Source organism: Colletotrichum scovillei (genome assembly GCF_011075155.1).
Source record: "Colletotrichum scovillei strain TJNH1 chromosome Unknown Contig00005, whole genome shotgun sequence".
NCBI classification, from domain to species: Eukaryota; Fungi; Ascomycota; class Sordariomycetes; order Glomerellales; family Glomerellaceae; genus Colletotrichum; species Colletotrichum scovillei.
In genome coordinates this window covers 820,761-843,591 of record NW_023336263.1, presented here as the reverse complement: position 1 = coordinate 843,591, position 22,831 = coordinate 820,761, and the positions used below count along the sequence as shown (strand labels likewise).

Here is a 22,831-nt window from a genome sequence, read left to right as displayed (position 1 = left end):
TCAGGCCGTCTCCTACGATGATCATAAAGGTAATGGCTGCGAGACTTGTCACCAATGTAAACTACTTCTTGGAACCCCTTAACCCCGGGTCTTTTCCAACAGACGCACGTCATCCATCCAGGACCCCTCTGCAGAAACTCCGCTATGTCGCATGTCTCAACCTGCATTTGATGATCCCCATAGCCTGTCTAGCTTCCTCTCGGCGTCGGATCATGTCCCGTTGAGGTATTGGGGATGTGTTTACCCCACTTCATGCGCTTGGTATCATGAGACTGCTCGTTCCGAAGTCCGGTATGGGGAAGTCGTTGAGCATGGGTGGATCAGGGTACCAGAGACTTGCATTGAACCATTTGTGATGAGTTTGCGGACAGTGATACCTCGTACAGTCTTTCTCTGGCGTAAACTATTTCGAGAATGGTGTGCTGCAGCATAAGTTCTCGGTGATTGGTGCCCAACCGTGGTCCATGACAACGCGACTGGGAGTGTTATACCTGGCGGTTGCTAGAGGTAATCATAGCCGGCTATCAAATTCCATGGAGATAGAAGAGACTTCACGCTGCAATGCAAAGATTGCTCTGATTAAACGGTTCATTGAAATGCCTACATATTTACTGCCTGAATGAGCGTCTCCTGTGTCTCAACAGCAGGGGGCAGCTCCTACCCCAGTAAATATCACTTCCTCTCTGTAGGTATTTTCACCAAAATCGATTCTTTTGAGAGCTTAACCATTGGTTTGCGCTTTGCTTTCTCCTGAATTCGCACTCTATGTGGAAAAGGGTAGTTTTTGAAAGCCCATGTAGGCGCCCTTCGCCCTGACGGGCTGAACCACCGGCGTTGAACAATCAAACAAACAAGCAAACACTGCTCATGGGCTAGGTGTGACCAAGAAACTCGGGCTCCGCTTGGATCAAGGAAAGCCGCACGAGATAGAAGAGCTATCATCTCTCTATTCTGCAGATCTCTTGATCTGCCACGAGACGGCTTTAGGTCTCAACCAGCACTCTACGATACTCTCTCTCCGGCCAACCGGAACACCCTATGACTCTGAGGCGGATCTAATTCCCATGCCTAAATAGTAGGAGTTGAGTTCCAGTCTAAATAGGACCAAAGAATCGAGGCATTGCGATAACTCGCTTAATGATATAAGGTAGTTATTACTGGATGTAGGATAAAACCCCTTGTACTTTTGGTCTTAGTGCGTTGATTCAATAAGGTCGCAATTTTGAGAAAAATAGTTTTGAGGTCGAGCTCGTAGGCCTTAAACAAGTCTATTCCTGTGATGACTTTAGTTTCCTTGAGAATCTCGGTCCCCGTGGTCTCACGACCTTCATTGTGTACATGCCTACTTTAGCTGCGAGAGTCTACATGTAGGGGTAAGAATGAAATCGGCGCCTGGTATACTCTCATTGACAGGGAGACCGCACGCCAATGCGATCGTCGCAGGATTACACCTTCCTACTTGATTCACTCATTCACTATCTTATCAATAATGAAGTACTATGCCCTGAGTTCTTTCTGAAAGTTCCAGAATTCTAACTTGCTGGCCGTCGGCCGAAGGAATTCCAAGCTAAGGTACCTCCCATGGGCTATGACTGTTGCATGCACTCAATGCGAACCGCGAAGTTTTTTGGCACCCTCTGATTGATTATGATAAATAACTGAGTTGTATGAACTTGATTTTTGATTTAGTAAGTGATGGTAAGGTTGTTAAAGATGGACTGGCGTACATCGCCACATCATATGGTAATCTGAGGACGGTCTCTCTCGAAAGGATTCAATGCTGCAGCTCTTATCGGCCTACATTTAGCCCATCAAGACAAGAAACTGACTTGTAACAAATCCAAATCCACTATACTGCATACTACCTCATAGAAGAACAAGATGCAAGTGCAGTGACATTGGCATCCCTCAACTAATTTCATTGGCCTTGCTTCTCATACAAGCTATACTGGATTCCCAACTCAGCTGACCGGTAAAACTTAGAGCTCAATTGTCGATTTGTCTCACAGATGGCACATTGCATCATGGCACTTGCGACCCCGCCATGGGTCGACCGAGAAGATCTCCTTTGGGCCATGATCAAAAGTCAGTGAATTTGATATCTGCTATGTTTGTGGTTTCGGTGATGTAGGATGGCTACGAGCAGATGACGTGTTTGAGCTTTCTACCCGTTGCCAGGTTTCTTCTTCACCGACATAAGCAAGCAGCCGCAACAACGTGCAGCAGAGCCAATCATAGGACCATCAATAAGTAAGATGACGGGCGTATTGCCAAAGATCCTAGAAGACTGCTGTTGCTTATTCTACCTGATCCGTGAATCGCACTGTTTACAGCTGAGACCGGTGAGAAGGGAAACCGACTAGCATTGACCGTGAAGCGAGGCGGTTTACAGGCAGGCGGTGCTTGGCTGCGGGTGCATGGTCCGATGTGGAAGGTCGATGCGAGTTATTCTTACTGGAGCGACGACGTTCTCGCCCTTTGACCAAACTGTTGGGGGGTAATTGGTCCGGGTGAGAGGAACACATCGAGGCGGTCAAGGTTGCGACCGGACTACTGGCATCCAAATAATCATCAAGCCCAATGACGGGCAGGGCATGATCATATGGATTCAGACTGCTACGCGCGTCATTCTTCCAGGGCGAAGCTCTTCCTGCAGCTGCAGGCTCTGTGTACGGGTATGATGCGCAACTATGAAAGGCAGAGGACCCGGTGAAAGGGGCGCGATCGATCTGTCTAGACATATGTGATCGCCATTTAGAAAGAGCTATTGTCTATGGTACCATCCCACGATCGTGGTGGTTTGTTTGTAGTGTTGTAGCCCCCTGTGGTATTTACATGGCGTTGGGCGTTGCTGGTGTTGGGCAGGTCTGCCGTAGGATCCTCTTGAATGTGCTTGAGACACCGGAGACTGAAGTGGTACTGTGGTATGCAAGTGTCTGAATCCATTTTATTTTGAGGTGCTACAGCTACTGAGTGGGGGATTGAGACAGCAACTAGTCTCAACTCCAGGTATGCAAATCTTGGGAGAGTGCCCTCTCAGCTTTCGCTGCTATACGGCTTCTGGTAAGGAATCTGGTACGATCGGGCTGGAAAGTACTGTGAGCCTGTGAGGAAGGTAGCTTTGGTCATGAGATGGCCTGCAGCGGAAAGGCCACAAACAGGCAAGAGTCTAAAGGACTAGGTATGGATGCGTCTCCGAAGCCTTGCTGATCACCAAAATGCACAATCAGGCCTCGGGACTCCCTGCAACACGTGGCCAGGTAGCACTTTGTCGCTGGAACCAAAGTACTTTAGTCCCAAGCTGTGATTCGATATGTACGAATTACTTAGGACACCTATCCTATCTCGCGGGAAACCTCCGTTCTCATGAAGAATAATCAGTGGAGCCACGATGTCGGGCGATATGATTAGAGCCGCGGCAATTGGTCGTGATCGGGTAAGCGCGAAGCTGAGGCGAACTAGCTCAACGTCGCTTCGCATGAGTGAACCGCCGGTGTCAAGGGCGGCGATGATTGTCTTGATTTCACATGATGGCCTGTCAAAAAGTGACTGTCAAAAAAGTGGTGGCTTCAGGCTTGTCAAAGAGTGATGAGAAAGTTTTTCCACCTCCACATTCTGCCTCTGGTCTCAAAAAGAAAAGGGGCAGATTACTAGCATTACATTCCTGACGGATATATCTATACCTGAGGTACCCATGCAGATATTAGGCCAGGAAAGGAAATGGTGAACCCCCCTGCATCCCTCACCGAGGCCCGACGTCAAAATTAGTATCGGTAGTCAACTCCCACCGTGGCACCGATTGCTCTTAGATTGATTAATGCTGCCATAATGCAATTGTTTGATATGTACTACGTACTTTCATGGATTTCTTCCTGATCCCTACGAGGCATTGAGGCGCAGTCATTATCAATTTCTCTAAGCTTTCCCCGTGTTCCCGCGGAAGGATGATATCTTACGTTACGGATATCCGGATCCGTTCCCCGTGTAAGGAGACAACGAGGCCGAAGGTTTAGCTTGTTTGTGCGCAAACTCAAGTTATGTACGGATTAGGTGGAACAAATCGTGTATTGATGCGGGTTGACTGCTATGATATCTGCAGTTGGAAGCAATCTGAAACCGAGAGACTGGGGGAAAAATGGAAGAAGAAAAGGGGGAAGTGTATGTGCGGACGCCATCTAGCATTGGAAAGGATAGCAGGTCACTTTAGATCTCGTCTTGTAAGCTGTTACAGCTGTGCAAACACTGCTCCTGGTGCGGTCGACTGCCCTTGCCTTCACCTTGCTATTTCGATTGCTCGGGACACAGTAGCCGTTGCAGAAGCATACTCCGTGGGAACATGAAATAAACTCAGGGAGCTCCGCGGCTGCCCCACCTGAACACCGGGCTCCTACCATATGTGATGCAGAGTCATTGTCAGGTGATCAAAAGTTCTTTTTCTGAATCGTACGGATGCAGTGTCCGTTTAGATGTTTCGACAAACAAAAACGCCATATGTTTTGCCGCGCGTTGTGATAGGCAATCGCATTCTCATGACACGCTCTTCAATACATTCAGATTCCTGACACAGAGGCCCAACATTGTATAATATCCCATTGGTCGCCTTTGGAGAGTAGGCGACCCGGGACGCCTGGCCAATCTTCGCGACAGCGTCTACACCACCCAACCCTCCAAGCCTGGATGTTCACCGCCCTCGACGCCTAAAATCTTCAGGCCGCCCTGTCTTGCTGGCCGAATTGTCCGTGTGATCATTTACATGGTCTCCAGACACACCATATGCAAAGATAACCCAATAGCGACTGCAGAAAGGTGTTCTAGGGGGGTTGGAACGTGGGCGACGGTAGATCCTTGGTTGTCTTTGAAGAGGAAACTTGGAAAGAGATCCATTACCTCCCAAACATGGTACATAATACGCCCTTCTGTCTATGTTTCCGACTCCCTTTGTCATAGACTCCCTCATATATCAATTCTCAGCCACTGACGGGCCGTCCCGCCAACAGCCGCCTCGCAAAAAGTATGCCTTCCGCTGGACCTGTGTGCGTCATTCCTATCTCTAGCTCTTTGCTTGCAGGTTCCCTCTCAATACGGGCGCCTAACCCATATTTCTAGTCAAATACTGACGATAGGAATAGTGTTATTGTGGTCAGGGAGGCATGAACGTGGTCACCGATCCCTGTGTCAATTGCGGATACCCTAGGTGTTCGCGTTGTCGTGTCGACAAATTGCACGTTCGGCAACACTTACACCACGATACTTCCCACGGTCAACACAGTCACGGCGGTTGTCCGTAGCCACGTTCGGCAACTCCTACATCACAATACATCCCACGGTCAGCGCAGTCAAGACGTTCAAAGGTCGCAGAGTGAGGGCAACGCGGGTGACTCTTCCATTCTATCGCAAGATATTTACTCGGTAATTCATGATACAACCGTCATTGGAGTTTCCGGCAATATCCCACCCACCGGGCTCCCAGCTTTACGAAAACAAAGACAACCAGGAAAAAATCGCAAAACAAACATCCAGATAGACAGGATTCAGAGTAGCAACTGTAGTATCGCAGATTGGCCGAGTTTGAACATTCTACTATTTTTAATTGAGAGAGTTGCGGAGCAAGACGCTATCAAAAGTCGCATCATCAAGGCCGAGGTGATACGAGTTGATAGAAACAACAACAGAGTCAATACGGGAGTGCACTGAATATGACATTACACCAAGAGGAAACAGCTTCAAGCTGTTCTCTCTCACCTCAGCCCGCGGATCCCAAAACAGAACCAGTTGGGCCAACTAAACTACCGAGGCCACTCGACGTGCAGGTACCCAACAGGGTCGAGCAGGCGGGGGCATTTCCATGGCCTGAGCGATTCTTCAAAAGAAGGAAACTTCCTAGGGAATGGGAGAACACCCCATTGCTATACGCTACCCTTCGAGGTATGGAACAAGACCTGAAGTGCCCTGAAGAAGAAGACATATTGCGCTCCTTGCGAACCGAAGAGAACTGGGCCCCGGACCAGTTCCGGCTTGATATTTTCCTCGATATTCTCCGTGGAAGAACGCTTCAGCAGTTGGAAGAGGGTGCATACGGGGTGCCGGAAACCAAAGTTGCCCTCCTCATTGAGAGCAACAACCTCGGCAGTGAACCAGTATTCCGACCCTTTCTTGGAGGCTTATCAGCAAGGCAGTTTTTGAGAGAGGCGACCAAAGAGGTATGTCCTTTTGAAATCCGAAGAGCAGTCGAGAAGTCAAGTCTGACGCTTTCAAACGTAGCGCTATGAACTCGATGATGTACAATCTTCTGTGAACAGTGGCTTTGTGGAGGCAGAACGCAGGTTGATGTGAGTCAGGCAGAAAACATATACCTGTTTGTGAAACTTCAGATGCTTACGTTCTTGCTACTAGCTACGTGGTTGACCTAGATTCTTGGTCTATTCTGGCTCTTCTTGGATCATCTTCGGAGTCTCTGTACAGGGAGGTGACGGAGTGCATACTCAACCACCTCTCAGCCAAGAGTGAAATTGGGGTTTCTTTCACCGTAAGTCGTGGAACTTCATGTCTGTTGTTGGTTCATGAAGATAACGTATTTACGTTTGGATAGACGGAAGGACCAGAGACGTTTTTGCTCCAACTTTCCTTTCCGGTCAGAGCCTTGCGTACAACAGCCGAACCAAGGACAGATGATCGAAAAAAAAGATCAAATGAGGAGCCTCTAAGATCATCGATGGACATCACTTTTATGAGAAGATTTACCGAGATGCCTATCGACGCCACTTCCTTCGACGTGATCTACTCAAGCCACACAAGTGCAATCGTCACGGGGTTTGATCAATATCGCTGGGCCGGTGTGGCCCTGCTTGAGAGCTGGTACGAAGACGCTCTCGACGTTGAGCCACATCCTGACATGGTAGCCCGCTATGACAATGACAAAGACGACGGACTAATTTCCGATCCGCTTTGCCGAGGCAACGATGTGATGAGGTCTTCGTGGGAGCCTCGCAGCTACTTCATTCGCATTCTTCAAATCCGTCTCAATCAGATCAATGGCGAATGGGAATCCCTATCCTTTCACTGCCATAATGCCATTGCAGCAGCGGTAAGTCTGTGTCCCGGATTTCTCGAATGTCGCGTGAGCTTCCCGACTGACGGGGCGAACTTGCCTAAATCACAGCTAAGACAACATAAGAAACTTCTTGATGACCTTTTACTAGTGTCTCGCAGCTTCAATGCCCAACAAGAAGCCGAGAGAAAACTCGACGAGTGTGAAAGGATGGTCAAGCAAGCTGGAGACGTTCTGAGAGATCTGAAAAAGGCGCTTGGCGAGACCCTAAGTAGCGCCGCAGTCTTCACGGAAACCGACGTGAACTACTTCCTACACCAAGATGGCCGAGCTGGAGATGCCATAGATTGCATGATGCCCTTGTCACAGATCCGCAAAACATTGAATAAGATGGGCCGGACCCACCGAGATATCGGCGAGCTGCAAGAAACATGCGAGTCAATGCTCGAGAGTGGTATTACTGGGAGAAAAAAGGTAGGTCCGCGTGAAGTCCTCATGACTACTCAAAGTAGTGTACGCTAATATCTGAATAAGTTCATCTTGAAAAAGAAGATGAATGCGACGAACCCGCTGGAGATTAGAATGTTGTCTTGGACAACTATGGTATGTCGAAATGATAATCTTCAAAGTCCCGGATTCAATGGCTAATGTGATTATGTGGACGGCAGATGTCTCAACCACTCCTTAATGTAGCCGCAATCTTCAGCTGTGATGGTATCATCACTTTTCCGCGGACATGGTACAATTTCCTCTACGCTCTCTTCATCATGGTAGCTGCTATGGGGTTCGTCGTAGTCTTCTTACTCCAGTTGGTGGAATCTGGCGTCAGCCTGTTTGAAAGAAAAGCTGGAGGTGAGACTTCCACAGAAGATTCCAGCCGAAAACGCTGCGTGACGGGCCCGGTGGACACCAACAGCCGCTCGCCACCCCGCAGATCCACATGGTGTACAAGTGGGATGGGGCACTTCCAGAGACGACACGCAGGCGACATTGGCCTTCTTGATTTGCCGGGACGGAGCGTGCTGGGTCAACCGGCGACAAGAGGGCCAAGTCTTCCCAAGCCTCCCGTCGCTGTCTTGGCGAGCCATAAAGGCTATACTGAACCTCTTGCTTAGTTAAACTGACGTGTTCACTTGGAGTCTTCTTTGAGAGAACTTACTTATGGTGTCCATGGTTAGACTTCTCCATCGAAGGTGAGGTACATGGTACCCCCATAAGCATGTACTTAGCCAATCAAAGAACGCCGTTCGAACCTTAAAATTCAACCCCATCATCCTACCGACAAGCCACGTGGCGCTTTGCAACAATTCTAAGCGCCTGCGCCACAATTATCGCAACTGCCAGTTACCCGCGGGCCGTATCTTCGGTACTTAAGGTACTCCATACACACTGATCGCATTTGTTGCATTGGACCAGCTACCTTAAGGTAGTTTCAGTCAGAAATCAGAATTTATATATGTGGGGCACGTATGCTTTGCCAAAGACAGACGGTCTCGATTGATGTTACGTTCAACTGGTTTAGTTGGCATTACATTTGTCCCCACGTGTTACCTTACCCAGGGTAGAGCTGAAAGCTCCGATTGACTGGCAAAGTCTTGCTCTCATGCAAACTGCGATCGAGTCTCGCTCGGCAAGGAAAAAAAGGTAGAAAGACGGCGATTCTACCTTCGATTCGAAGGTCATCTGATCGATAAAGGCTGGGCTGCGCAAGAAGCTGTTCATCGGGCTGTCGAACATCGATGCTTTCCGGTGAAATTGTTGGGGTCTGTTCAAACTGGATTCCTATCTGTACCAACTTTAGCAGCTGCCAATGGGGTCTCTGAAGTTCTGGGCACCAACGGCTCGTAGCCGAGGTAGCGTGCAACAGAACCAATGGAATCGCTGTCAAAGTACGATGATGGTGTGCCACGACGATGAAAATCCGGGGTGAATGAGACTTTGGCAATGGTGTTGCTTGAGCTCGGTGCGGCATCCGCAGTATTAGCCGACCCTGTGGTCGTGATTTCCTTTCATTGGGCACAGTACGTCGTGCAGGATTCATTGGGTAAAATCGATGCCGTCGTTGTGCGCCCCGTGATGGGTACATCGGACTGCGTTTCGTGCGCCGCTTATACCATCGGCGAGTTGAAATCTGACGATGCCACCCATCTGGCAAAACGGCCCGTTGAGCAATCGAGGCTGTAGATTTGAGTGGTAGGCACACGTTGTATGCGCCTACCACGGAGACACCCTTCCAAAACAGGCACCACTACTAGTGGAAACGTCACATGAGATGATGGCGCTCTTTTCACTGGATGGGGTGCTGATTTCTCGTTCGCGCATCACGGTATGAGCCGATTGAGACGTTGATGGCGCTACACGTCAATAGAGGTGTTTTCGGTGAGGATTGACGAGTGCAATATCTAGGCAGTCATTTTCCTCGTGAGCGGTTGGTGAAGCTCATCTCACGATGTTGTTTACTTGGTCGTTAGGTTTCGCAAGAAATGCAGCCCAACAATGGCGGTGAGACATGTACACAGCCTCATTGGTAAGGGCCCAAGGGGCCGAAGTCGGAGTGTGTTGTGTCTCATTTGAATCAGTAAGACACCGAAAATATTGTCGTGTTGCACAAGACGTGACGTGCCCGCGCCGAGAACGCTTTCCTGCACTGGGGAAATGATTGACGCATGTTGACGGAGGACAGTCAAGATGGACGGTCAAGATGGGATCGCCCAGTCGCAATTTGAGGAGATAGGGGTCATATCTGAGAATGAAGATAAGCTCACGTCGGCCCATCGGGTGGGTACGGGTTCGAACTGTGGCTGTGTGTCTGTTTTGTACGGATATACGTAGTAAGGCGACGGCAGGCGTCCGGGCCAGGATATACAAGCCAGAATATCATTCGCGGAAATGGGGTTGAAAGTGCAAAGTCAGGCCGCGCTCCCGCGGCTCCAAAGGCTTCTGACGCAGCTTGAGATTGAGCCAAGGGCTCGCGTCACATGCTGCCTTTGTCTTTCTCGGACATCGTGTGTGAGTGCCATCGGCAAGAGGAAAGTACTTCGGCGGAACGTCTCGATTGGAGCCACGAATCCACGATATTATCGGGCGTACGCTTCACGATACGGCATTGGGCACAACTGCTGGCGAAGCATTCGCAAAAGTGACCGAGGACAAGGGCAAACAATGCCCCGATGAATCGGCTTCTCCGACACTGAAAAAGAAAGATGTTTGTTGTTGGTAAACCGGTTATTAGATGTATGGATCTCCCTGCCAACTTTTGCATGGGCGGGCCGCCAAGGTGTGAAATTGGAACCAATTCTCCGGGACGGAAGGTGGATCTTTCTTAGCGAGGTCCATCACGTGCCTCCCTCGTTGTTGGAAGCCACCAGTGACAGCCCTGACTCCTGACAAGCTGATGACATGGTGCTGCGGATTAAGCTGCTTGTCAATTCAACCTCCCATCTGCATCGTCTCCTTTATGCACACACCCGATTGCGTCTGCATTGTACTTTTTCGACAAAACTTTCCGGCATGGCCTCTCAACCGAAATCATTTGCCAATAGTGGCCACACCGACCATCTTCTGTGAGCCATTCGCTCGACCGTTGCTGTTACCTCCGCGACGGACCCTTTGGCCCAGGTGATCACACTCCAGGAAGCTCTCAGGTCTGGCGTCTTTCGCGCTGTCAAGTTTCCAGGTGATTGGAATTTTCCGATCCCTGCAAACCTTACCCTGCACGACTCCTGCATCTCGGCTTTGAGAACACTGAAGTCTGTGTTAATCGCGTAGATTCGATTGCTGCTTGATATGCCTATCGAAATATGCATGAGGCGGAGGCTGGCTGGCTCGCAGCCACAGCAATCTACCACCGCAATTGACCGGCTTGACTGACCGGCCCACGTCATGTGACCTCCAAAAGTCAGACGGGATGTCTTGGGGATCTACCGGATGTCTTGACGCGTCGTGGATTCCAGCATTTTTTGTACGCCCTTCGTTCCGCTGCACCAGGTTCAGGCCAATTCACCTGCCGATGAGCGGCGTACTCAATTGGTGTCTCTGACGAAGTTTGCAACAAAACGGGCACGCCCAGCCAGGCCCAATCATCCCCGACTCTCCACGACCGCATCCTCCACACCACCCTCCACCTTAGTTCGCATCTTCAGTCGAATCCCAACGCGTGTTGTTCGCCTCACATATATCCCACCTGACAGCTGTGAACTTGGTCGAATTCGGTCAAGGGTTGCCAACCTGCATGCGGGCGCGCCTGACGTTTGAAAGCCTTCGAAGCAGGCAGGGGGGCTCCGAGAAGAGAAAGAGGCAAAGCGACGCAGCTGCAGCCGACAAGTCATAAAGCCCACACGAGTATCAACCGAGACCATGGTAACTACCACTTGCCATCTTTCAATGCCCATCCGACTCTCCATATAGCTCTTTACAACCACTCGCATGATACCCACCCAGCCACTGACGATTCGTTCCACCGAAAGCCACCCCGAAAAAAGTACGCCTTCGTCTGGACTTGCGTACGTATTGCTTCCTCACCCACTGCTTAGCCAAAGCCTAGAATGACTGAATTTGCAACCCACCTTGGTACTCATTACAGAATACTAACAATGTTTCCTGATCATAGTGTTGTTGCGGACAAGGTGGCATGACTGTGGTCATTGATCCTTGCCCCAACTGTCGCTATCCACGCTGCTCTCGTTGTGCCGTCACTAGAGTCCACGTCCGCCACCACGATCACAAGCCTTCGGACCACTGTCAGAATCGTAATACAACCTAGAAAGAGACCATCGGCTGGAAGCACATAATTTGTATCAACATTTGGGGATTGTTAGGAACGGAATACAAAAAGCGATATCCTTTCGGAGCCGAAGCACTTCTGTACAACAAGCTGCAAACACTACGTCGACGTGTATAAGGAAAACGGGAATTCAAAAGTTTATAACAAGCCGGAAAGACAAAAGAAATACTGTTGTTTGATGTTCGAGGGTTGCTCACACGCAATTGGAAGAGAGCACAATCTCTTTACAATACTACCGCCAGTCTCGAAGACTGTAGCTTTTTATTTTTTTATTTTTATCTCCTGGCCCTCATCTCAAACATCACCATCACACAAAGCAATGGGTGTGTCCACCGCTGGACCCGTAATTTCAACCTCGATCTCACCGCATCTCTCTCCATTACTAGAGCCAAGGGACAGTCGAGTCACGAACGAGAGTGTGCCTGGGCATGGACAAAGTTATGGGCAAGCCGGGGCATTTTCCTGGCCGCCTAGGTTCTTCAGGCGAGAGCCGATCTCGAAAAACTGGGAGAACACGGCCTGGGTTACGGCCCATGTAGAGACCAAGCCTTCAGAAGAGCCTGGGGAGGTTATGTATCTAACCCCGGGGGAACCCGAGGAGGAAGACCCTATCTTTTTCCTCATTACGGAACACAATTGGGCAGCGGATAAATCTCGTGTAGCACCTCTTGTTGCATTCCTACAGCGTGCAACGCTGGAGGAGCTCCAACAAGGGCACCACCACATTCCGACTGATAATGTTGCCATACTCATTGACGGGAACATTACGAAGAACAAGGTCCGTCCACGGCAGTACCTTGGCGCCTTGTCGGCACTGAGATTACTGAAGGAATTGCAAAAAAATGTGAGTTTTCAACGTCTCTTCAGTACGGCTACCTCTAGGCTTGCACAATCAATATTAACCACTCGTAGCGCTACCATGAAGACGACAAGGGAGGTGACCCCATTGACACTGAAAGTGGACATGAAGCTGACGCGGAACGACGCCTGATGTAAGTATTCTCACGGTCTCCGAAGAATATTGGGAAGAAATGAAAGAGGCGAGGAAGCTGATTTGTCTGTCTAGTTACATCGTCAATCTCAGTCGGTGGGCCGTCCTCGCGCTCGTGGGATCTGCTCCAGAATCACTCTATCGGCAACTGGCCGACTTCTTGCTTAATTATATCCTATCTAGACCTTCTCTTGGCGTGCACTTTTCGGTATGTAATTGCAAGTCTGAACTCATTGACCAATTCGAATAGCTGGTCTAATTCATTTTCTAGACCGATGGTCCCGAAACCTTTGTCATGCAGTTTTCGTTCCCATACTGGGTATGGCGGACGTCGAAAACCTTGATACGAGACGACCGGGCCAAAAGTTCAGACGAAGGCTCCCTGAGATCTTCACAAGATGTCACCTTCTTACGCGCTCTTGCAGGCTCTCAAGCTGGTGGCGAGGGCATCGACGGCATCTACTCGAGCCACATAAGCTGCATTGTGACTGGGTACGATCAGTTCCGCTGGACCTGTATACTGCTATGCGAGGCCTGGTTCGAAGTCGAAGTCATTGGCTTGCCAACTCCCGATAGCATTGCACGATATGAAGGTGAGATGCAGGATGTGGTGGACTCGTTTGGCATGGTTGATGTGGTAAATGCGCTTGACAAGGCCCCGCTTTCGGATCCTCTAGTCCGTGGAAGAAGCATGATGCTCGACTCATCAACTACAATGTGGCTCCCTCGCCCCTATTTTCTTCGTGTCTTTGAGGTTCGCTTGGGGCAGATCTACAAAGAATTCCAAGGAATATTCTACAACTTTGACAAGTGGATAACGGGCACCGTAAGTCAGATCCGAGATTCAGTATGGGGATAAACGGCTGATCTTACAATGTGCTGCAGGGCGTGGAGCATCAGCGTCTCCTGCAACGCCTGCATAAGGCTGCGGGTGATGACCAGACTACCATAAGTGTGAAGGATGTCTTGGATGAATTGGACAATTTCGAAGATGGCGTCCTTGAAGCGGAAAAGATAGTGAAATCCTTCTCGCAGACAGTGGAGGCGATCGTTTCGAGCGGTGACCTGTTCATGACAACGGATGTGAACTACTTCCTCCATGCCGAAGGCCGAACAGGCGACATATCAGCCTGTTATCCTTATCTATCGCAGATACGAAGGGCATTTACGGACCTTCGGCAATTGCGCATAAGGTTTAGGGACCTACAAATCCAATATGAGGAAATGATTCAGAAGGGAGTAGCTGCAAGGGATAAGGTAACGACCCCCGATGTACAGGCAGACAGCTGAATTATGTCAACACTGACAATGTGAAAAGGCCTTACTTCGCTTCAAATTTCGGAAAGCTCAGCCCACTCCAGATCCAGTCCCGATTCCTGCTTCCGTCGTTGTGCCCCAACAGCCTTTGGTGGTTAGTATCTCGGCTTGGATGACAGTTGTATGTGTTTTACCACACGATCCCACCCTTCCTCAACGAAACATGGTTTTGAGACGATCTTCTGACGCGTTTTGCCAGATTTCTCAACCGCTTGTCAATATAGCCGCCATTTTTGGCTGTGACGAAATCATCAAATTCAGTCGCACACCTGGAAACTTTATGATTTCTCTCACTCTGATGAGCCTGGGCATGCCCATCATCATCTGGGCTTGCATAGGACTGACCTCTGGTGGATTCCAAAGGCCGTTCATCAACCGCTCTCGAGAAACAGGTACCGCGACTAACGCGAATCCCAATCTCAAAGATAACCCGGAACAGCCGATTGATGGCCCCGCAACTTGCCCAATTCGACGTCGTGCAACATTGCACACAAAATTCATGAATTGGTGGCAGCGATACCGTGCCGAGGAGCGCCTGCCTTTCAGAGCGGCTGTTCGACTGGTGCCACCTCCCCAGGCGGGTGTTGATCTCACCGTTTTGAATCCCCGGGGTGGGGCCAATTCAGAGGAGCAACATCATGCTCCAAATCAAGCAGGCCCAGTTGCTCAAGCACGCGAGAGGGCATGAGACGAGAGCATGAGGAGATGGCGCGCTGGGTCAAGTTATGCTGGGTCCGAGGATTCAACAACTTGGAGGCCAGGGACACCCGCGGGCGCGTGGCTGGAAGAGTTAAGGGCTCAGCTTCGCCGCGAATATCTAGTGGACCAATCCTATGGTGAATGCAATGACTCTGCGTTATCATTATCCGAAGTGATGGTGGAAATTCGAGACTTCCGAGGGGGCTGATAGGCACATGAGCAGTGCACGAAGATGAGCTTGAGCCACCTAAACGTCGGATTGAAGATCGTCTGACATCTTCTTGATTACTGGAGCAGGGGGATACGGTGAACCCTCACGCATGTTATACTTCGGCTTTGATTCACGCGAAGGATGTAGCGTATATCATGCGGGAGGCGAATTCATATGTGATATTTCACTGTGACATCACACTGGAAAGAGCATTAGCTCGCGATGTAGTTCCGCCCGACCACCACCTCTTTCAAACTTTATGCAGCATGGACACCGGTTCCTTCACCACCTGACGGTGCTTACCGTTATCTCGCCTGATAGACTGTTCCGCAACCACGTAGCTGTGTTTCGTTGAACTGATCCTCTTCGTAGGAACGTAGTGATTAAAGCAATTTATTCTACTATAAGAGATCTTGGCGCTAAAGAAACCCCCCTTAACTTCAACCCGCTTACTATTTAAATACCTACTTTACGAAGGTCCTCTATATAGCCTTTTTAACTTTGCCGAGGTAGTCTTATATCGCGTCGTCGTTGATAAAATATTAGAAGTACTATGCTTCTATTGGCGTATAGTTATTCTGCTTAAAGCTATGGTAGTATTAATTAAACTCGTCCCTTAGGATATTGAGGTCTTATTGACCTTTAGTACCTCGTTTAATAGAGAGTAGGAAGATAGCTACTTAATAAAGGACTGTTACGGTAATAAGCGTATCCTTTTTAATACTAAGGTCTGGGCTAATACTAAGTATAAAGTATTCTAATTCGGTTTTGTATTTTTAAGTTATTAAGAGTGGTTTATATTGCTTATTAGTAAATATATTAATCGTTCTAATTATTATTATCTTAATATAAGAGACGTAATCTATTTTTTATTACGACCTAATATATATAACTAAGACTAGGGCCTACCCCGTAGGCCTATAACAGCTATAATACGCTATATATATATAAAAATATTAATATAAAAGTTACCTTAATAAAATAAAAGAACTATAAATAAATTATATAATAATAAGGAAAATTAATAAGTAATAAATAGTTTATAAATAAAATTAATAAGATAAAAGCGGTTTATTTTTATAAAACTAATATTATAATATTAATCTTAATTATAAAAGAACTATTTAAATAATATACGGATTTATATATAAAATAAACTTAAGTTAAGCTCGAGAATAGATTTTTATAACTTCTTTAATAATTAACTTAGTATTAAATTTTATAATTATTTTTAATTATTTTTATTAAGAACTTTTTAATAAAACTATAATTAATTATTAAAGCCTTATTTATTTATAATTTATAAATATAATTCTAAAAAGTTATTTACGATTACGATATTATTATTAACTTTATAACCTAACTTTTATTAATATACTTATTATAATTAATTAGTTATAATACTTTAATTATTCTTATTTAATAAGTTAACTTTATAAAGCATTAATAATAAAAAACGATAATATTTTTAATAATACTCCGCTTATTTCTTCCTTTTAAAAAAATAACTTAAAAACTTAATTAATAAACTAATTATTATTAATAATATATTTAACGTTTTTATAATTTTAATAAGGACGCTATTTTTAATTAAAAACTATATTTAAATAAAATATATTATTAAAAAGATACTAAACATAATAAAGAACTAATTAAGCTCTTTAATAATAATATTATATACTTAGCTTAGATCTAAAAAAAATAATAAAAATATCGCTACTATATAAAATATAATAAAACTATAATAACCTTAACTTTAAAAAAAAGCTAATAACCTAAATTAAAAGGTTAAAACCTTTAGAACTATTATTAATATTATTAAAACTCTAATAAATAATAAAGAGAAGCTTAAATTTAACTCCCTTATTATTTTTAATAAGATTAATAAATACTTTAAGGTTCTTAATTTAAATTAGAACTTATTAAACTTTTATACTACGAACTTTTATAATAAAACTAAGCGAATTATTTATATAATAACCTTTTTAAAGACGAGTTTTAAAATAATTTAAACTTTTTAAGAGGAGTTTTTCTATAATAACGGTTATTTTAAAAACTATAAAAACGAGATTACTACGATTTTTATTAATATAATAAGATTTTAAAACGCTTTAAGATTACTCTTTTAAAACTTAAATAAGGTTTAATAAGCTAAAAAACTTAAAAACTTTAAATAAACTAAATTTATTTCTTATTACGTAACCGAATTTAAAAGCTTTTAATAAGACTAAATATTACTAAATAAATATAAATTTCTAACTTTTATAAAGAATTAAAAAAAAAAATTAAATAAAATATTTAAACTTGACATTTTAAAAATTCTTAACCTATATTAAACTCGTTATTAAACTTAATACTAAACTTTACGAGCGATATAAAAAAATAATAATAATAAGCTAATACTAATAAATAATACTAATCCTAATTCTTAAAATAAAAAAGCTCTATAAAACTATTATTAATAATAAAGACCGATATTTTATAAATAATATAATAAACTTATAAACCTTAGTATTATAAATAGAGGACTACTTAAAAACTTTAAATACTATAACTACGATAAACTAAGATATATAATATAAGATTATTAATAACCTAAATGAATTTAAAATAAATTTAAAATTATTAGTATAATAACTAGACCCGTGCCAAAAACTAAGACTAAGGACTAATATAAATTATTATTATAAACCGGATATTTTAAATAATTACTTTATTTACTAAAATAATAAAGAATAAATAAGCTAGTACCCTAAAAAATTAAAATAACTCACTATAATAAGAATTAATACTAAAAAATTAATACTAAAACCTTAATTATAAACCGACGAGTTCTTAATATTAAAGTTATTTATAAAATTAATAAATAACTTAACAAAGCTATTATTAATAAATAAACTATAATAAAGCTATTATTATACGTATTATTACTTATAATAAATAAAAAATAAATTCTAAGTAATAAAACGACGCTATTAAGTCCGATACTAAGGAATTAAATAAAAACCCTATTTTAAAACGAGGGATCTAAAAATAGAATAAAAATAGTTTATAAACTAAAATTACCTATAATTTAAATAAACCTCGTAATGTTACTTAATAATATACTTAAATAGAGGTTATTAACGGGAATATACTTAATATAAATAATACTAGCTTTAAAAGGAAACTAAAAAAGAAGTAACCTAAATATAAAAATCTATAATATAAGGGACGATTAGTTTATCTTATTTTATAAAACTAAAAACTTTAAAATAAATAAAGAAATATTACCTATTTTAAAAATAATATCTTTTAAAAGAATTTATTAATTATACTATAAGATTTTTAAATAGAATACTTAATTAATAACTATAAGTATTATTATTATTAAAAAGAAAAAACTTTTATTTTAAAAAATTTTTAATGAACTTATTTAAAAGTTTACTTTAATTAAAACTTACCTATTAATAATATAAATCTTTTAACAAAAATAAAATAACTACTTTTATACTAAATCTAAACTATCTAATAAAATATCTTAATAATATTAAAAGAATTAAAAAATATACTAAATAAACTAATATAAGATTTACTTAATACTTAAAACTTATAAATAATAACTTTAAAAGAATAAGTATAAAAAAATAATTAAGAACTAGCTCGTTTTAAAAACTAAAATAACCTTATTATAACTTTAAGTACTTACTTATATAATAAATATATTTTAAATACTTAGTTTAATATTAAAATATTACGAATTTATAAATTATTTCTTAAAAAAGAACCTATTTAGAATAAAAAAATATTTAAAATATAATTAACGTATTATACTTAATTACTAAGGAATAGAGGTATATCGACTTTAAAAATAATTATAAATAACTTATTAAAAAGAGCAGTACTAATTTTTAAATAATTAAAAACTAAAAATATTAATTAAATAAAAATAATAAAAATAAAACTATAAATAAAGTTCTTTATCGTAATTTATATACTAAGCTCAGAATACTTTATAATAAATATTAATATCTACGGATAATAAATACATATTATAATTAATAATAGCGTATAAAAAAATTTATATCCTTAAAAATAACTAAAAATATAATATTAAATAAAAAATAAAAACGAATTATACCTATTCTATAACTTCGAAAAGAAGTTATTTTAATATAATAAAAGATATATATTTTAAAAAACTACGTCTATATAAATATTTATAACTATAATATAATAAAAATAAAGAATAAATATAATATAATTTTAAAAATTATATAATTATAAAAGTATAATTTATAAATAAATTAGAAAATAAGCTACCTCTAATAAATAGATTTAGCTACGAAACGGCTTTATAAAAAGGTTTAAATAAATCTCTTATAGTATTTAAAATACTAAAAATAAAATAAAATACTTAACTTATGTTAAGAGAAGCTAAATAGGGCGCTCGTATTAATAATAAATAATTAAAGATCGGATTTATTTTAAACTATATTTAAAGAGTACTAAAATATACAGAAGTTATTTACTATAAAAAAATAAGACTTCTAAAATATAATAATTAAAATATAAAAATAAACTTAAAAAAAAAAATATAATTCTACCCACTATATACTTTTAACTAATAAAAATAATAAGAACTTAATAATTATTTTAAAAAATACTTATTAAAAATATATTAAACCCTCTAACTTACTAACTAGAGCCCTAGTATTCTTTATACTAAAAAAAAACGGAAAACTATAATTTATAATTAATTATTAAGGACTTAACTCGATTACTAAAAAGAATTATTATCTTTTTGTTACGGCCAGCTAGTCGTAGTGAGTATGTTAGCAGAAGTTGAGGCTGCGATAACTAAGTAAACAGTGTCGTAGTCGTGGATAGCTTCCCTGAAGCTATGTCTGTAAATCGTAAGGTGGGTAAGGCTTCGGTGATCAATCGTAGTCTTGTCAGAAGGGGTTCTCAGTGAAGATAGCTGAAAGCGATCGTAAGATCTGATACTAAGTTGATTGCTGAAGAAGCTATGGAAGTCTGTCCTTGTGCCCGGCTCAAGTCCACACTATATACAAGTCTCGTTCCTGAACATATTCTTTGTCCGTATGTTTACCCAACGGTTCCCGTGTTCTGAACATACGGGTTCCGTATCGTGAAAGGACGGACCCCGTATCTCGAACGTACGGAGTTCCTTATCTCTTATCGTCACGTGACTTGTCCCATAGTTCTTCCGTCCCGAGAGGAGTCGCCCTGAGTTCGTGTTCCCGCATATATGGTGTGGTAGCCGCCGTAGGTCCTGTGGGGCAGGCCCTGGCCTTGTCATGCGTGTTGGGTCGTAACATCAGCTCCTCCTCTCAAAGGTCTAGTCCTCTAGGCCTATAAGTAGGTCCCTTGTTCCCAGGTTGGGGAATCATCAAGCTTGCCTTTCTAGCGCAATGTGCTGACACGATGTCAGGTCGTGTTGAAAAACGTTCTTTGAAAAACACTATCTCGAAACTTCGGTCGGCTTGTGACGACGTGTTTGATCGTTTTGGTTCTAGCGACGTTATGCCCTGCACTCGGTGTTTTCGCGCCAAACGTCCATGTCGGATGGCTGATGGCGCCAAAACGTGCCAAGGCTGCAAAAACCTGAAGCGTTCTTGCGATGGTCTCGTTGTGGCATCGAGTCGTTCGTGCTTCCGCCGTTGTTCCGGTTTCTTAGGCTGACTATTTCGTAGTGCAACGGCTGAGTGACCAGCGTCAAGAATGGGAAGAGAAGGAGAGCAGGCTAGCGACGCCTTGCTCGATCTTCATGAAAAACTGGCTCGGATACAGTCAGAGGTTGCTGAGGCAGCGGGCCGTCTTGCTCGTATCCGGGCGATCCGAAAGAAAGTGAAGGAGAGGCATGTGGAAACTTTTGCTCGTGGTATGCAGGAGTTGGAAGAAGAGGATGGTGTTCTTCCTGCGCTGGATGCTCACGAGCGGTGGGTCGTGAGCGATCTCCAGGCTGCTGGCGTTTCTAATGATGCCGACTGGCCTTCTTTCGGGATTGGCGACGAGTTCGCGTCCCTGGGGCCGTTGGTGTCGTCTTCTGGTAATCCTCGAGCTGTCGAGAGTTCTGGAGGTTCGTGACGGGTTCCCATGTGTTTTCCTCGTGTCCGTAGTTTTCCATTTGATTAAGAATTCTTTTGTTTCGTTCCTGACTCTATGGTCGATGATTTTTCGACTTCGTATTCTGGTTCATTGGGTTCCACGATGATGCAATCTTCTGTGTGTGAGCCCTTAGGTGCTGGTTCGAGAAGTGAAATGTGAAAGACTGGATGACACTTCATCGTGTCTGGTAGTCTCAACTTGTAGTTGACGTTTGAGACTTTCTGAATGATTTCGAAAGGTCCGAGCTTTTTGTAGTCCAGTTTGTCGCTTGGTCGTTTTGTTTTGATGTTGCGGCGAAGGAGGTAGGCGCTATCTCCCTCTTCCAAGGTTGGTCCTCCAATCCTTGATCTATTCGCGTTTTCTTCATGCGTTGACGTACAAGCTCGAGATCCAAAGATGCTTTCTTCTGGATTTCTTTGAGTTTTGCCACGCTGGCCACTGCTTTAACAGCTTGTGGTCCTTGTCGTGCTTCTCCGTACACTGTTGGCTGATATCCGTAGTTCAAGTAGAACGGGGATTCTCTTGTGCTTTCGCCAACTGCACTGTTGTATGCGAATTGGGCCATTGGTAACAATGTTACCCAGTTGTTCTGATCGTAGTTCACATAACAACGGAGGTATGTCTCGAGAATCTGGTTGATTCTTTCTGTCTGTCCATCGGTCTGCGGGTGGAAAGAGGTTGACAGTTTGTGATCTGTACCAAGTTGCGAGATCAGGGATCTCCAAAACTTTGAAGTAAACAGAGAGCCTCTGTCAGAGATAATTTCCTTCGGCGTACCGTGGTTGGCAACAACGATTTTGAGGAACGTGTACGCTAACTCCTCTGCGCTGCTGGCCTCTTTGTAAGGTATAAAGTGGGCGAACTTGGTGAGTCGATCGACTATAACCAAGATGCTGTCGTACCATACGTTCGTGAGTGGTTCTTTGGACTTTGGTAGTTTGACGATAAAGTCCCATGAGATTGATTGCCATGCTTCCGTTGGTGGTTGCAATGGTTGCAGCTCGCCATAGGGCTTGTGCGGGCTGTTCTTGCTTTTCTTGCAGGTCGCACAGTCCTTAATTGCTTCCGCAATTTCTGCGCGTGTGGCGGATTTGTCGTAGTGCTGGCGAATCCGTTTCCACGTTTTGTAACTCCTTGGTGACCGTGTGCAGGTGCACTGTGAATTTCCATGATGAGCTCAGGGGTCATCCTTCCAGTCGGGCTGGTACTGATCCTTCTGGCTATCATAAGAAGCTTCGTAGTTGGTACAAGGCTACCGTCTTCTTCTTGTTTGAGGATAACCTGTGTCTCCTCGGGACCGTGACTTCGTGGTCGGGTCTTCTGCTGAGAGCGTCTGCTCTGCTGTTTTCTGAACCTTTCCGATAAATGATTCGGAAGTTGTATTCAGATAGGAACTCGCTCCATCTGACTTGTCGTTTGTTCAGGTTCTTGTTTGTCGTGAAGTTCGCGAGATTCTTGTGGTCTGTGTAGACTGTGACTTCATGCTTGGTTCCGGATAACTGTGGTCTCCATTCTCGAAATGCTTCGATGATGGCCATCAGTTCTTTGTCGTGGATTTGCCAATTCAATTCTGCTCCGTGAAATGCTTTGGAGTAGAAACAACATGGGTGAAGCTTTCCTTGTTCGTCTCGTTGTCCCAAGACCGCTCCCATGGCGAAGTCTGAGGCGTCA

At 43.4% G+C, this 22,831-nt stretch overlaps 2 protein-coding genes across 2 annotated transcripts; both read left to right on the top strand.

The window, feature by feature from the left end:
• Positions 1-4,922: 4,922 nt before the first annotated feature.
• On the top strand, positions 4,923-5,288 carry HER10_EVM0005134 (uncharacterized protein; the record flags this gene model as incomplete). The annotated part of the gene is made up of 2 exons (XM_035474758.1): positions 4,923-5,033; positions 5,130-5,288. 2 exons carry the CDS (start codon positions 4,923-4,925, stop codon positions 5,286-5,288), a joined length of 270 nt encoding a protein of 89 aa, XP_035333966.1.
• Positions 5,289-10,493: 5,205 nt separating this feature from the next.
• HER10_EVM0005392 (uncharacterized protein) lies at positions 10,494-15,482 on the top strand. The gene is made up of 7 exons (XM_035482979.1): positions 10,494-12,675; positions 12,744-12,823; positions 12,898-13,030; positions 13,094-13,648; positions 13,708-14,079; positions 14,141-14,260; positions 14,339-15,482. The coding sequence occupies exons 1-7, from the start codon at positions 12,010-12,012 to the stop codon at positions 14,825-14,827; spliced, it is 2,415 nt and encodes an 804-aa protein (XP_035333983.1). The 5' UTR covers positions 10,494-12,009; the 3' UTR covers positions 14,828-15,482.
• The last annotated feature ends 7,349 nt before the right edge of the window (positions 15,483-22,831 follow it).

Coding starts and splice junctions, on each gene's coding strand:
- HER10_EVM0005392 (XM_035482979.1), top strand. CDS start 12,010: ATGTTCGAGGGTTGCTCACACGCAATTGGAAGAGAGCACAATCTCTTT. Junction 12,824..12,897: donor GACGCGGAACGACGCCTGAT/GTAAGTATTCTC, acceptor TTGTCTGTCTAG/TTACATCGTCAATCTCAGTC. Junction 14,080..14,140: donor GAGTAGCTGCAAGGGATAAG/GTAACGACCCCC, acceptor CAATGTGAAAAG/GCCTTACTTCGCTTCAAATT.